This window comes from Podarcis pityusensis (genome assembly GCF_964106645.2).
Source record: "Podarcis pityusensis genome assembly, chromosome: 14".
NCBI lineage: Eukaryota > Metazoa > Chordata > Lepidosauria > Squamata > Lacertidae > Podarcis > Podarcis pityusensis.
The window spans coordinates 43,767,523-43,782,703 of record NC_138039.1 but is presented as its reverse complement, the minus strand read 5'-3'; the positions used below and the strand labels follow the sequence as shown (position 1 = coordinate 43,782,703).

The following is a 15,181-nucleotide window of genomic DNA, read 5'->3' as shown; positions in this document are numbered from 1 at the left end:
TCCAGGGATGGAAACTCGGCCTTCCAGTTGTTGCTAGACTTCAATTCTCATCAGCCTCAGCCAGCATGGCCAATCCTCAGGCCTGATGGGAATTGCATACCAACATTTGGAGGGCCACACTGTCTGCAACCCTGTTGAAATCCTTGCAATTACCCTGGGTGTTAGATCGGGATTATTATCCCCATATTCTGGGACAGGAGGGAGCTAAGATGGAATGGCTTGCTTAAGGCCACCAATTTAGTTCATGACAGAGCAAGATTTGAGCCCTCTGCTATTCATAGCAAAGCCTCTCGGCCAGTACTACACTATACCCCCAGCCTCAGAAGTGTATAGCCGGTGTCTGGGTAAAGTTTCTGAAACTGAAGATGACCAAATAAGAGGACAGGTGCTTCAGAACTCTGAATAGGTTCTTACCCCTCCCTATGAATAGCAGAAACCTAGATTGTGGAAAATATAAAATATTGTAAATCAACTTAAGATGCATACTTTATATAGGCTGAAGAATTTTAACTTTGGGGGTAGAACATTGATTTCTTAAGCACAGAGTAAAACAGTGAAATTCTTTCACATACACACTCCCAACTTCACCGCTATCAATAGGTGTATATATAGACCCCTCTCCCCGTTGATACTGTTCTGGGTAAACCACACATGTTCCTGTGTAAATGTCAATATGCATACAAATGGAAAAGCCAGACCATGGATGCATACTAAAAATATAAATCTACTACAGGAACACCACATAGAAAACAAAAGAAACAAATGCCATTTTGATGTTTGAATTTTTCCTGTGCATGATTTGTCTGGGGGAAGAATCCTTTGGTTTTCCTCCAAGCAGTTAATATTTATAGGACGGCTCAGGCCTTGTGAAAGTGAAAATGAAATAGAAATACTGCAACATCATACTCACTTAAGACCCACATGACTATCCTTTGGGGTAAAGAAAATAGAACCACCTCTAGTTTCATTAGAAGAACTTTCAGTACCCTGGCGAGGAATTCGGGGCAACCTGAACCGTTTTTCTCTTGCAGGCAGATTGCTCGAGCCTTCTTGAGATTCAGCAGCCTTTTGCAAGTTTAACTGATCTCTTCCAGCAGACTGCTGAACAACTGGCGTCTTGTCTTCCTTTCGTTCCAGGATCATGATGATAGTCTTTTCTTTCTGGGTCTTCTGGCAAGCAGGTGGGCTTCTTTTTGTTGTGACAGTAAGACCTTTAATATCTACCGTTGAAGTGGGCCCTGCACTTGTAAGACAAGGCTCCTCTTTGCTCTGGGGACTCCCAATGAGGAGAGATTGAGGCTTGTCTGTTTTCTTTGGTGACCTGATAGAGGTTCCTTGAGAGGACTCCCTGACCCTGTTCTGCTGCTCAAAAACTTTACGCTGCTTTCCCAAAATTTCCTTCTGCTGTCGAATCTGCTCCATCATTTCTTTCTCGTTCTGCAGTTGCTTTTGTTTCTGGCGCTCTTCCTTCTCCACATTTAACTTCTCCAGCTTCTTGATAACTGGATCTGAAGATGGCATTTCTGAAGCAGGGCCCTCTTGTCCTCTGAAGGAAGGCTGACATTCCCCATGAAAGGTTCTGCTCTGCCCTGCCCCGTCCAGTTCAGTGGTATGCTTGGCTTCTGGGAACAAAAACTTCCCCCCTATTTCCACTCGCTTGTTCCTTAAATTATTCTCTATAACTGACTGGCCAGCTCTGAGACTGTCCTGTGGCGGCAGGTAAAATGTAGGTAGGCTGCTTGAAATGAGTGGCTCTCTTGTGTGCAAGTTGTAGACAACACCTTGAGAATCGCAAACTGACCCATCTTTAGCAGCAAGGCACTCTGGTAATTCAGAGCTTGAGGCCAAACTTTTTCCACCCAACACATTTCTATTTACATCTGCATCAAGGATGGGGATGCATTTAACATTGTCAGATTTAGGGCTATTTGGTAATGAGTTTCTGGGAACAGACTCGTGCGGCAAGGTTGGGTCCTGCTTGCCCTTCTGAGTGTCTTCATGGCTCAGCAACTCTAGACTTCCCTGAGAGCTTTCACTCTCTGGAGTTCCCCTGGGAGATTGCGTGTCTTCAGAAATAATCTCTGGCGACCACTGATGCTCTTCTGAGGGAGAAGCCCCACCAGTGGACCGGACCTTAAGCAATTCCAAGCTAAATATTTCCTGTTCCAATTCACGCATCCGCCGGCTCTCTCGCTTTGCACGAACTCCTTTCTTCTGGTTGAGGTCTTCCAATGACTTGGGTCTCTCTCTCACAAGAACTTGCTCATCTATGCTCTCTCCACCCTGGCTGTTAGCTCTCTCATAGTGTTTGTACAATAAAGCCTCAGAATTATCCAAGGGATCAATTTGACCCACTCTGTTTTCAATCACTGACTTATGTTCTTCCACAGCTTTCACTCGCTCTTCAAATGAACGATCCTCCCATTCAGAAGGATCTGAACCTGTAATATCCAGGTTGTCCCCTGGTGCAAGTCCATCCTCTTCTTTAACTGCCAGTCCATTCCTCAATGGAGCCTCTCTTAAGCTTTGCTCCTTTAAAATCCTCAACCTTTTTTAAAAAGAAAGAAAAGAGATTTTAGAATTATTTGTTGCAAATTTCTCACCCTTCTCTTTAAAGCATTGCAAGGCTTTGGATTAGATGACCCTTGGGGTACTTTCCAAATCTACAATTCTATGAGACTTTCCTTTTTCTTCCAAGCTTGTTCCTCTAGCAATATGGCAAGATTATTAAGTCAATCACCTTTACTAGGAACAATAAAATGTAAAAGAAAGAAAGAAAGAAAAAAAAGTGAAATTAATAACAATACCATACCTGAGAAGAGATGAGATGGGTGTGATGGGCTTTAACAAGTATGAAAACCATGCTGTAGGCTTCTGAGTTTGCATCTTAATTAACCCTTTAATGCCCTTTATTTCTGAGCTCATTGTTGCTAATTAAATTTTCCGCAGCATTCCACTGAAACTTCTTTACACCCCTTGGCCCTTTTCTACTCCCTTTCAATCCCTTGGTCTATTCACCTGCTGCACTTCAGGGGGTCAATACTGGCAACTTCAGGAAATCCTGATTTACACACACTTTTGTCCTCCCATGAAGGTTACAAGTATTACCTCTGCCGTGCTTTGTATCCTCTATACGCTGCTTGCAACAAAATTACTTTGTTTCTCTTGGCCCTGTAGACACTTCTGGTGTGGTAGCTTCGCCATTTTGCCTGGACAATGGTAGCCGCAGCATTCCGGTGCCTCAAGCATTCCCGCCAGTAGCTCTGGATAATGAAGCCAGCCACCCGCATCTGCTGAAATCTTCTCCTTGCCACAAAGCCTCGCCAGTAGGCCTGAAGAACAACTGCTGCCTTGCCTAAACAGATGGAATTGTTTAGGGACTCTTCTTCCTCAGCTTGCTTTCTTCTTTGGTAACTACGCCAGTATTGCTATGGGAAGAGTGAGAGAAAATATTTTCCAGTACTCCATACTGTGTCAGATTCCCTTAAAAGAAAGATCCTGGAAAACAATATCTATCAAAGATCCAGTAGCATAACCACAATTTTGCCTATTAATAAGACCAAGTGGTACTGAATGAAGAAGAAAGGCTGAACAGCCATTATCTTATTCTTGTGGATGACCAATCTGTACTTTGGGGGGGGGGGGAGTTTAAAAATGATGAGGTGCAAGCATTTTTAAAGCTGGTGTTTTACTGACATTTAAGATGACAGAAGACAAAGCAAAAGAGAGAGCAAGCATGTTTTTCAATAACAACCTGGACAAATACTTTGTGGTATGAATGAAATTGAGAAGGGACTTTTAGTGTTAGTAAAGATATACACGATATGAAAATAATTTTCTTAACTGTGCATAAATATACTGACATATGCCTTACTATGTATTAAACTTCCACAATCCTTGTTATTACAATGCCACTGTTCTGCACATAACTATGCCCTCATTTCCACACAACACTAAGCCAAACCATGGTTTAGTGTGAATGAGCATGTTCCTAGATAAGAGATTGTGGTCTCTGCTTCCCCTCAGTGGTTCTGCTGCTGCGCTGAATTGAGCCAAGCCACGGTTTGGTTTAGTGCAGAGCTTTCCAAACAGTGTGTCGTGACACGTTAGTGTGTCAGCTGCAGTGTGCAGTATGTCACACGAATGATCGTGCAGTATGTCACACGAATGCTCTTATAAGGAGTTAGTTTAACCTCCGGTGTGCTGGCAAAACTGAATTACTATGTCACAAAATGATGCATATCTAAAAAGTTTGTCAGCAACATGGACGGTTTGGAAAGCTCTGGTTTAGTGTGTCATCCAAACCATGGCTTTGTGCAAATGAGCAAAATCTGGGGTGGAAATTGTGATCACTTTGTTCCTCCTTTGATTATCTTACTGCTGCACTGTGCTGTGTTAAGTCTGGCTGTGTGTTGTCCAAACCCAAGTTCGTGGTTTAGAGAAATCATGAGCTGCAAACCATAGGCTAAACCTTGGTTACTGTTTGCAGTTTGTCTGGAGCGAGTTTAACCCCAAGTCTTTGTTCAAAATCAGGACAGTGCTGCAACAAAATGACTGAGGAGAAGCAAAGCATTCACAATCTCCTCTCTGGGAGTGTACACATTTGCTTGTGCAAAGGAAGGCATGGTTTGGCTTAGTGTTATGTACAAACCAGGCCTATATGTAACATAAAAGAAACAGCTTTTGTCTTGAGATAAACGTCAGGCATGCTAAATGTCTGAAATTACTGGAAATCACACTGTTGACACCCACCTGTATGACCACAGCTGCCTGCTTCAAATTCAGGAACTGCCTCCTGTAGAGCATAGTGCGGAACCAGCTCTGCAACAGAGTAATCCTTCGCAACACCTCCTCATGCAGCAGGCCCTGCAGAAGCTGACGTCCCTGCTCTTTCATGAAAACCTAACAATGTGGAGAGCAATAATAAATGCCTATTTATTAATGAACAAATTAGTGTCAGTTCCCCACCAGGCACATATAAAGATTTCTGCAAAATAATTGCAATGGTGTAAGTAACAAAACAAAGGAAGAACCTGTTCTGCCCACCAATCTCGGCACTCGCAAGGGAAAAAGAGCCTGAATATTCATCCGGGGAAACAACTGGCTGAACATATGGAATCTTATGAACTTCTTTGTTGGGTTTTACCTCAAGTCTGCAGCCTGAATACTTAAAAAAAAAAATAATGAAGGGGATGAGGGAATCACCACAAATTTAAATAATTTATTTTATTTTATTTTTTATTTATTTTATTTTATTTTTTAAGACACACAGTGAAGCAAATCCACAAAATGCCTTTTAAATAAAATAAGGGTCACATTTACTTCAGAATCTTTCTCTCCCCTCCTTCAGAAAGAAATTCCAACTGATGTTCACGTACTTGAAAATGAACTGAAAGGTGAGTTGCCTCATTCTAGAGTCTGGGGCAACTTTGGTGTGGCAAAAAAAGTCTTGGGGAGTTGTAATTTTGAGTTCTACCAGACATTGTCTTATTTACATGCAACACTAAAATTGTGGCTACTTTGCTCCCCCCCCCCCCTTGCTCATTTTGCTGATGGACTGCACCGAGCTAAACTATGTCACAGTTTGACTTAGTATGCTGTCCCAGTCTGGGTTCATGGTTTAGCTCTCCCCAACAAACCACAAGCTGTAAACCATAGGACAAACCTTTGTTATAGTGTGTGGTTTGTCTGCAGAAAGCTAAGCTATGAGCTCAGGTCTGGACAACATGTTGAGCCAAACTAAAGCTTAGCTCAGAGAAGCAGCAAAATGACTGGCAAGGAGCAAAAACGCCAAATTTCCTCTCTGGGAGCCCATACATTTGCTTGTTACTGATAAGCCGTGGTCTATGCTATCAATACATGCTAAATGGGTCACTGTATATCTGATAAACACCACTATGGCAGCAGGGTACACCCATAAATAATACTAGAAAGGGACAAATGTATTTTAATATTGTGTCAGGGAGCAAAAGGGAAATGAGGCTTTGAACGTACCATTGTTCGTCCCACTTGATAATTGTCAGGGTTGGTCTTTGTTTTCCTTAAGAATTCATGGATATTCTCCTTGGATGGTATCATGCCTCTTGGCAGAAGTACATGAAAATGATCCACGAACTCCTGAAAAATTAGGCATACCTCTGCATGTTATTTAACACAGTTTGTCATTTTACTCTGAAAGTTCATTGAAGTCAGCTCTGTATCTATGGAAATACAGGCTGCCTCAGTAGATGAGATGAGAAACAGGGATCATTCCACCAGCTCTGCTGAAAGACTAGCTTCTGCCCTGAGCTGTTTCTATGTTGGCTGATCATTACAAGAACTACTATTTAGGAACTGGTACCTGAGTTTGCTTTTTTCCTCTTCCTTCTGTGTCCCCTTTCTCTGGTGTGTCATGCTTTTTTAGATTATAAGCCTGAAGGGACTGCTTTGTTTTAACTGATTGTATGCAAGCAGCTCTGGGAGGTTTTTCAGCTGGCAAGTGGAGTACAAATGTTCTAAATGCATAATCAATAAATAAACATAGCAATCCTGAAAAGGGCTGTCATTGTGGATACTGAAAAGTAACAGTTTTAATTGCCTATTATATTCAAAGCTCTCTAGTTTACACTACTGAGCTGATCAGAAAGGCAAGAAATCTTTTTGGGGGGGGGGCAGGGAGCAATATTCAGCTCTCCCCATGCACATCACTCTGGTGGGTGTATGAAAAATGTGACACCGGGATGCAAAAATCTACACAGGCTTTCCAAGGAAGTTTCATCACCAGTTCATGATCACTGATCTCTGCAGCAAAAAACCCCACAAAAACACTAATTCATAGATTGATTTATTTTTGAAACCGAAATGTCATTCAAAACATTCCTCTATGTAGCAGAACCATTACGAGAATTTGCCCTTAATGGAGTAACATTTGTACATGGTTGGGATTAGAAGATTATCCAATAAACTAATTCTCTTCCACTAGGAAGAAAGTTAAGTAAACTATGGAGGGTTTTATTAAAACAGATCATTTCAAGAAATGTAACTTGGAGTAAACAAGAACTTCAGCTTTGGGTGTCTGACAAAGTCTATAACGAAAAATGTTTACAAAAACAATGAGCAAAACATATTATGGTTGACACATCTGTCTAATCACAGCCAGTTTGTAGCTTCAGAAAAACTACATAGAAAATGAAGCTAAAGATTTATTAAAATCAGAAGACTACCTTTTGCACTAAGTTCGAATCATACGCTTTCAAAGGAGCACAATAGAGGCTATCACTCTGAATAACTCACTCCAACTAGCTCAATGCACAACACTAGTGTAGCAGGAATGTGGTTGACCTTTCCTTTAATTACTATGTTGATTTGGAAATGTGTTTTGTAAAAGTATAATAATTCACAAATATGTTTTACACAAATATCACTATTTCCTGCACAATGTTTCTACAGCATCCCATGGTCCCTCCTTTCCTTCACTGATTTTCTATTTACTTCTCAGTCCTTGCCAAATAGCAGCTGCAGCTCACAATGAACATTCCCAGCCACAACTCTGCATGCTTGCAAGCACTAATTTGACATGGGTATTTGTTCTGCCAGTTGCATCATTTTCAGCTGCGAAAATAATACTTTTCATACACTTATGCATTCACCTACATTTAAATCAAGTTATTGCCCAACTGACCATAGTGCCTTGGAGCCCACTTCACCAATATTTTTTTAGCAGATTCAAATAAACTAACCTTGAAGGTGTATTTGGAACTATATCCTGACTGTCGTATGCGCACTGTCTCTCGCATCCCTGTGTACCGCAGTTGTCTAAGCACCTGGTTGTCGCTGAACCTCAGGGGAAGCTGAAAAAACAAAACATACAAGGGCCAAACAGTTACACATTGACTGCAAGTTCATCCAGGTAAGCAAGTTTCCATGGATGACTTTGTTGGCTACCAGGGCTCACCGGTCCTTTGCTGACGGCTGCCCTTTAAATAGATCCCAGTCTACACCACCAGCATCAACCAGGCAATGGCCTCTAAGGAGGCTCCACTTGGGAAAAGGAAGGGTGGCACACTCTCAGTCATGCTCCTGATGGAAGGGAAGGAGCCCAGCTGCTGTACCTCAGGCAGAAGAAAGGGTATGGGGACAGAGAGGATATAAAAAGCCTAAGAGAGTAGGAAAAAGGGGAGAAGCCCAGTGGAGACAGAGAACAGTCTGGGCACCTAAATAAGGCTCTTCCACAGATACTGGGGCAACTTGGTCCTTGGTCAAAGGCCTTCTTCAGGGTATCCCCCAAGCCCCAGAGAGTGCAGTTAGATAGGAAATATCAGACGTCTGTTTATCTAGTCCCCGATCCTTGGGGAGGCATAGGAATCCTAGATTTCAGCCTGCCAAGGCTAACGGTATGAAGTGGTATATTCAGTGCTTATTTTTTAAAAGGGGGTACTCAATGGTATGCAGTACCGGCACCTATTTTGTTGTTAAAAAGTGTGGCACTTACTCTAACAACTTCATGGCGAGTACCGACACCTATTTCTCTAGAAAAAAAGCACTGTCCTCTTTGGCATGAGACCCCGAGATGAAAATTTTTCACAGCCCTCTAGCTGCTATGGTGGCTCATTTACCAGATGTAATGTATTTCGTGTATGGACTTTGCAAGGCTTGGTTTGGTCAGAATTGAGTATACACTTCCAGAGTTAACACTAGATACATTACTTCTGGAAAATGAGTCACCATAGCCACTAGAAGGCTGTGAAAATCTGTCTCCTGAGTTTTCAGACTGGTCTACCCAGGTACTATTTGAAACTATATGGGCACAGCTCACCTACCCCACTGCTAGCTGAATCCCTGCTCCTGATGTATAGCCGGATGGTACTGAGGATTATTGCTATGTTGATCTGAAAGATCAAAAGGGCACGGCACCCCTTTACATTTATTTATTTTTTTATTCAGATTTGTCATGGCCAATGGCTAGTATAATCAAGTTATTTGGATTGGCTGTCACAGTCCAGCAAAACTGATTTTCATTGTGGATTATTTGGGATTGGAGAGGCATTTACCTTGTCAGCATTGGAGCGAATGCACTTGACAAAATAGGGTTCTGCTTGGCCAAGGGTCTCCATCAATTTGGTAAGCGATGCCTAAAGTGGAAAATAAAATTATGGAGTTGGCTTCTGCAACAATTATTTTGGTAAGAAAATAACATGTTGCCAAACCTCTCCTTATGCTATTTTTAAACTGTAATTTAACACACATATGAAATAGAAATTGTGATAATATTGCTTCTTATTGTAGACATTCAAAGGCATGAAAATGGCTTTCCTATACAATGCATAATAATGGCATTAAGTACATATATATAAATCTTCAAAAGCACGTCACTGGATCAGAACAATAGCATACATGTCCCTCAGCAGTTCTCCTTCTGGAATGCTGCATATTTTATTCAAAATTCAGCTTCATTTATCTACTTAAGAGACAAGGTGTTCAGCTACATAACACTTACCTATAGGCCTGGAACGGAGGCTCCAGCTTGTGGAAATTCTGCGGTTAGACTGTTGATGGGGACAGACTATCACCAGGGACAGTTTCAGAAGATAGCTCTGGATGAGCATACCTGAACCACTTGGCTTTTGAATTAAAGGGTGCCAAAGGAAACTATAATGTCTCCGATGCTATTTAACATCTACATGAAGCCACTGGGAGAAGTCATTAGGCATTTGGGAGCAAAGTGTCATCTGTACGCTGACAATACCCAACTCTATTTCTCTGTAACGTCTGACTTGGGAATGCTGAAAAGGTCCTGGACTAGTGTCAGTTAGATAATTTTTGGACTTATCATATTGTGTCTAGTGTACACTGCGTATAGACTATTGTGATTAATAAATAAATAAGTGTAATAAGTGTAAGTGTAATAAATGAGTGTAATAAATAAATAAATAAAAGGCTTTTAATTAAAGAAGGGTAGAAAACTACTTAAAGCTATTTAAAGAGCATAGTACTGCTGAAATTAAAACAGCTTTGGCAGAAAGTATATGGGTAATTAGTATACTGTATACATACAATTCATGTCCTTAACTTTATTAAGGACTCCTATGGGCACCTGTGGAGTTAGCAGTCACAGCCTATGCACAGTATAAAGTCATATAATCATATCAAGTTGACTTACTGTATATCACATCTGACAATTAATCAGTCTAGCCTAATACTGTCTACACTGACTGGCGGAAACTCTTCAGGATCTGAATCAGAGTTCTATTTCCCAGTCGAGCTACCTCTGACTTTTAAAAAAAAAAAAAATGGAGGTAATAGGAGTGAAGCTGATACATTCTGCATGCAAAGCATATATTCTACTACTGTGATATGGTAGCTATGACCCCAGAGGGATGATTGATGTCTAGGGGATTTTAAAGAAGATCTAAGCCATACATACATGGCTTGGCTTGCAACAATCTTTTCTTTAATGCGAGTCAGTTACCGAGTTAACTTACATAGAGCTGGAAATGTCCAGAGGGAGCTAGAGAATTTACTAGTTGGCCAAAAGAAAGAAAAAAAGACTGTGATGTAAAAATGAATGGGACAACCAGGGATAATAAAGAAAATATGAACTGCAACCAATTGTTGATGTTGTTTTTCTAAAATCAAGAGTAGGCTGCATTCCAGTCCATCTAGTATCCCTATTTTATTTCCATTGGAAATAGATATCCCACATGTTTTTCCTTAAGTTAAACTTCATTAAATTAACAATGGTAAGTTACCTGGAACTGGGCACTGATGCTTGGAGGCTTCTTCTTCTTGTGAAGGTGGAGAAGAGACTTTGTGATACGGTCATGGAGAGTTAGGTTCGTCAAGTGCTTGAGCGATTTCACTTCAAGCAAGTGCTAAGAAACACAAAGATTCTAACTTTGGTTATGAGAAATTTGAACCAACATAAGCACAAATCTTTGCAAGAAACCAACAGTGGAGCTTGGTACTCACAGGTCTCCGCCCCACCCTCCCCCTGCTGAAATTAGGCTTCCACTGTAGCCAATAGAAGGCTTTTTTCAAGCCCAATTGCAGTTTGGAAGTGCAAAGTTTACTTTTGGAAGTCTCAACTATCAAGGAAAGAATAAATCTCTACCCTCCAGCTGTAAGCCTCTGAAATTGTTCCTCTTCAAAGTCTAATTGTTGCTGGGGGGCGGCAGTGATCTTCCTGGGGATTATAGCTGGAGAAGGGCCCATGCAATCCCAGTTGAAATCACCAGGAAAATAATCCACTGCCTCCACCCTCCCACTCCACTTGAAAAAAGTAAAACCCCTTTTTCAAAACCTAACAGTCTCTGTGGTGCTCACAGCAGTTTATCTGGTTTGCAGTGCTCACAGCAGTTTATCTGCTTTGCAAATGTGCCCATCACATTCATACAGTGGTACCTTGAGTTACAAATGTCTCCGGTTACAAACGCTTCAGGTTACAAACTCCGCTAACCTAGAAGAGTTACCTCAAGTTGAGAAATTTGCCCCAGGATGAGAATGGAAATTGTGTGCCAGCGGCACAGCGGCAGCAAGAGGCCCCATTAGTGAAAGCACGCCTCTAGTTAAGAACAGTTTCAGGTTAAGAATGGACCTCCAGAATGAATTAAGTTCATAACTAGAGGTACCACTGTACATCAATTGTATACATGGTGAAAACCACACTTTGAGTTCATGGGCAGGGTACACTTTCTGTATGCTTTCTTATGAAAAAGGAATAGCCTTGTAAAAAGCAGCATCATTTGTGAAATTAATCTAGTTTAAATATGTTAGCTCAGGTTCTCTAGCGCTAGTACTCTCACCTTTGGAAGGTTAGGCTTGGCTTTGAAGTTCTTGTTTCGCCTAGGAAGAAGCAACAAAGATCCATATTAAAGCAGCAGGGACATGTTAATGCTAATTTGTAAACTTTCATGAGAAAAACATTTGCTTCTGGTGTAATGGCAAAGCATGTACTAGTGCAGTGTCAACAAATCTATAGTGAGTGCTGGTTTCATGGTGGTCCCTCGCACTCTTGCTTGTGGAAGTGTGTGCATCTGTTTCAGGCATAGCAAACTCCAGCCCTCCAGATGTTTGGGACTACAATTACCATCATCCCTGACCACCGGTCCTGTTAGCTAAAGATGGGAATTGTAGTCCCAAACTTCTGGAGGGCCAGAGTTTGCCTATGCCTGATCTATTTGAAGGGTTACTGAACTGAAAATACAAGTTTAACACATCTTTTTCCAAACCCACTCAACTCCTAGTGACAAGCTTCTTTAGAACTGCAGACATTCTTTGACAATTAATTCAGATACCATATTCTTCCAGCTGCATCTTTGAAGGGGTATTTGGAAATTATAAAAGAGAATATAATTGATGTGATTACAATACTTTCACAAATAACTAAAAGGAGATTTGTGTAACACAGGAACCCCTTTTAATTTAATGAATGTTCATAATAAAAACTGGCTCTGCTGATCAGAGTCTCTGGTCAACTCCCAAGACCAGAAGAGAGCAATGGGGGCCTAGAACAGTTCAAAGGTTGCTTCCATGTATTTTATAGTGTCCCAGTTCTGCAGTCTACCTCATCAAGATACACTTTTGAGGATTTCTGAATTGTAAATCTGTGTTCCTTGGGTGATGAATGCTGAAGGGTAATAGAGATCTCTCTTACCCCCAGCTTGTCCCATGTTTGTTGCTATCCCTAGAGATCAGTTTATCTTTGTAACAAAGAACAAATATGAACTAACATGAGGATGCCATGGGCTCTCTCCAACAGCTTGCTGTTAGTTGAATTCACAAATATCCCATCTTTGTCGAGGAAACTGCTTTGGCTGGAGAGTCTGCTCTGTCGCACACCCATCTTGCTGTTCCAACCAACTCCATACATATCACTGCAATGTGGGAAACAAATACACTTTATTGCTTAAATTTCACAAAGAATATACCAGATATTTATTTTTTTGTAAAAAGGGTAACTTTTCCAAAGTCACAATTTCATATGTAAAGCTCTTGCTCTAGCAGTCTCACTTATCACACAATCTGACTTACCGCTGACTTTTCTCATTGATAGTGTTAACTCCCTGCAGATCTGAAAGTGGTGTTCTGGGACGTTTGCGGGCAATACCTGTGGCAGCATATCAACAAAAAAATTAACATTCTATTTAGCATTAGATAAATTCTCTGCACCAGCTTGGGAGGGGGAAAAATCAGACTGCAACATGTGCTGAAAATGGTACATGCTGGGAACTGGGGGAGGTGGGAGGGAGAGAAGAACCATAAACGAGGAGCCATGGCTGGTAATAATGGTATATTTGACTTAAGCTCTTAAAATAAAGAAAAGATGTCCTAAATTCGTTTGCCACAAAATTTACTTGTAATCCTACATATAAAGCCATATTTTAAATATATTTTTTAAAAGATGCACATCTCTATATCCAAGAAACAACACAGAGGGGAAAGCTTTTATAGGAGGAAAATATTGCACCTAAGAGCCACACCTCCAATAAGATTATTATCTGTAAAAGGCCTTTTCTGGTCAGCTGCTTTCTCCTTCTTATAAAAGTAGAACAATGCAGACCATATGAACACCCCAAATTTGTGCAGAAGTAAGCCTCTGGATTCTATTAATAGCTTAACTGGAAATCTTTCTTATATACTGTGCTTGGACAACCTCCAACCTGGTAGCAGAGCTACCAGGAACAAAGTTCACTATTTTGGTCTGGGTATTTTCTTTTAAAAAGCCCAGAATTATGGTTCAATACATTTTACTGAATAGAAGATACACTTCTTAGCTGTTCCATCTTAAAAGCTACTGCCTCTATTGCAAAGCATACTATGCAGAATTTAACACAAACATGGCTTGCCTTAAGTGAGTCTGAAAGTCTCATCTGTAATGCAAAACCATGGGGGTTCTAACCTGCATTACTAACCCTAGCATAGGTATTCAGGGATGGTGCAGCACAGTGGACAAGAAATGAATCAGGAAATTCTTGGTTCCAATTTTCCTCCTCCACCATGTCATAACAAATCAGATACAGAACTGATCTAATCTACAGGGTTTTCTAAGGATTAGCTGATAATGTATATTCGGCATTTAGAACACTCAGTATCCTCAAACTGGATTTATAAAGGGAGTCAACTGGTAGATAAGATTGGTTTAACAATTTTGGAACCTTTGAACCCAATCATCTGGTATGGAATGACCCCAAATTTTAGGTAACTAGATTTGCAAAATAAATTTACTGGTTTGTTTCCCTTTGATATACCCTTGTGTAAGGGAAGTACAAAAAAATAAGATATTATACACCCCCACACACTTGGCTAGAAGTCAAGCCAAGACTTATTGCTTTTAATAAGGCCACAAATATCCTAATTAGCCAAAAAAACAAACAAAAAACAACACCTGAGCAAATAATAAGAAATCTTTCAGTCGTAGTATACCCATAGGATATGAAAAGATTACTGAAGAGATAGATAGATAGATAAATAAATAAATAAATATTAATAAATTAAGGTGATTCAATAAGCTAAAGCTCTATCTTCATGATGAGATTTGAAGGTGAGCAGTCTTACTGTTTTTGGCAAGAATCACTCATGCAATGTAATCTTCTCTGGGCCTAGTCATTTTCAAAACATTAAATTAGAATTTGTAAACTTTATTATTTCTTCCATGACCACTGAATTTTCTTAAGAGCTGCTAGTGAGGCCCTTTTGTCAACAACTATGCATGAATTGCATCATTCATGATTTAAGAGCAACGAGGGATAATATTTATTCAATTTATTAGCCACCTTATACAAAGCGTCTCTAGGTAACTTACATATACAAATTAAAATAACCATTAGGTTTTAACCATAAAATACTATTCCTCCCCCACCCCAAAGCAATAAGCATGATTATTACACTCTCTCAAAAGCCTGGGAGGTGGTTAGTGCCGAGCAAGCAGGCATCCTCGGGAATAGCATCCCATAAATTAGAGGCCACAACTAAATAGCCCCTCTCCCTTGCTGCCACCCTCTGATCCTCTCTCACATGATCTTCAAGTGAAGGGAGGTATTCCATTTGGTATCAGGGTCCTGAGCTGTATAGGCCCTTTTTATGTTAGAACCAGCACTTTTGAGCCAGACTCAGAAACACAAGCATATGTGCCAGAACCAGTGTTATATGTGCAGACTGCTTCATAATATGCTACTGTAATGTTCTGAAAATAAGTAGTCCCCTG

The 15,181-nt window shown here is 40.6% G+C and overlaps 1 protein-coding gene across 8 annotated transcripts in view; it reads right to left on the bottom strand.

The window, feature by feature from the left end:
* The window catches only part of MYO9A (myosin IXA), a 137,459-nt gene that overhangs the window by 35,574 nt on the left and 86,704 nt on the right, over positions 1 to 15,181 (bottom strand). For all 8 annotated transcript variants that reach the window (XM_080980217.1, XM_080980211.1, XM_080980210.1 and 5 more), the window contains 10 exons: positions 13,009 to 13,084; positions 12,708 to 12,851; positions 11,781 to 11,820; positions 10,728 to 10,850; positions 9,030 to 9,110; positions 7,719 to 7,829; positions 5,995 to 6,117; positions 4,753 to 4,902; positions 3,109 to 3,428; positions 911 to 2,548 (listed from right to left, as the gene is read on the bottom strand). In XM_080980217.1, the coding sequence (XP_080836343.1) occupies positions 911 to 2,548; positions 3,109 to 3,428; positions 4,753 to 4,902; positions 5,995 to 6,117; positions 7,719 to 7,829; positions 9,030 to 9,110; positions 10,728 to 10,850; positions 11,781 to 11,820; positions 12,708 to 12,851; positions 13,009 to 13,084 (2,806 nt within the window). The remainder of the gene's footprint in view (positions 1 to 910; positions 2,549 to 3,108; positions 3,429 to 4,752; positions 4,903 to 5,994; positions 6,118 to 7,718; positions 7,830 to 9,029; positions 9,111 to 10,727; positions 10,851 to 11,780; positions 11,821 to 12,707; positions 12,852 to 13,008; positions 13,085 to 15,181) is intronic.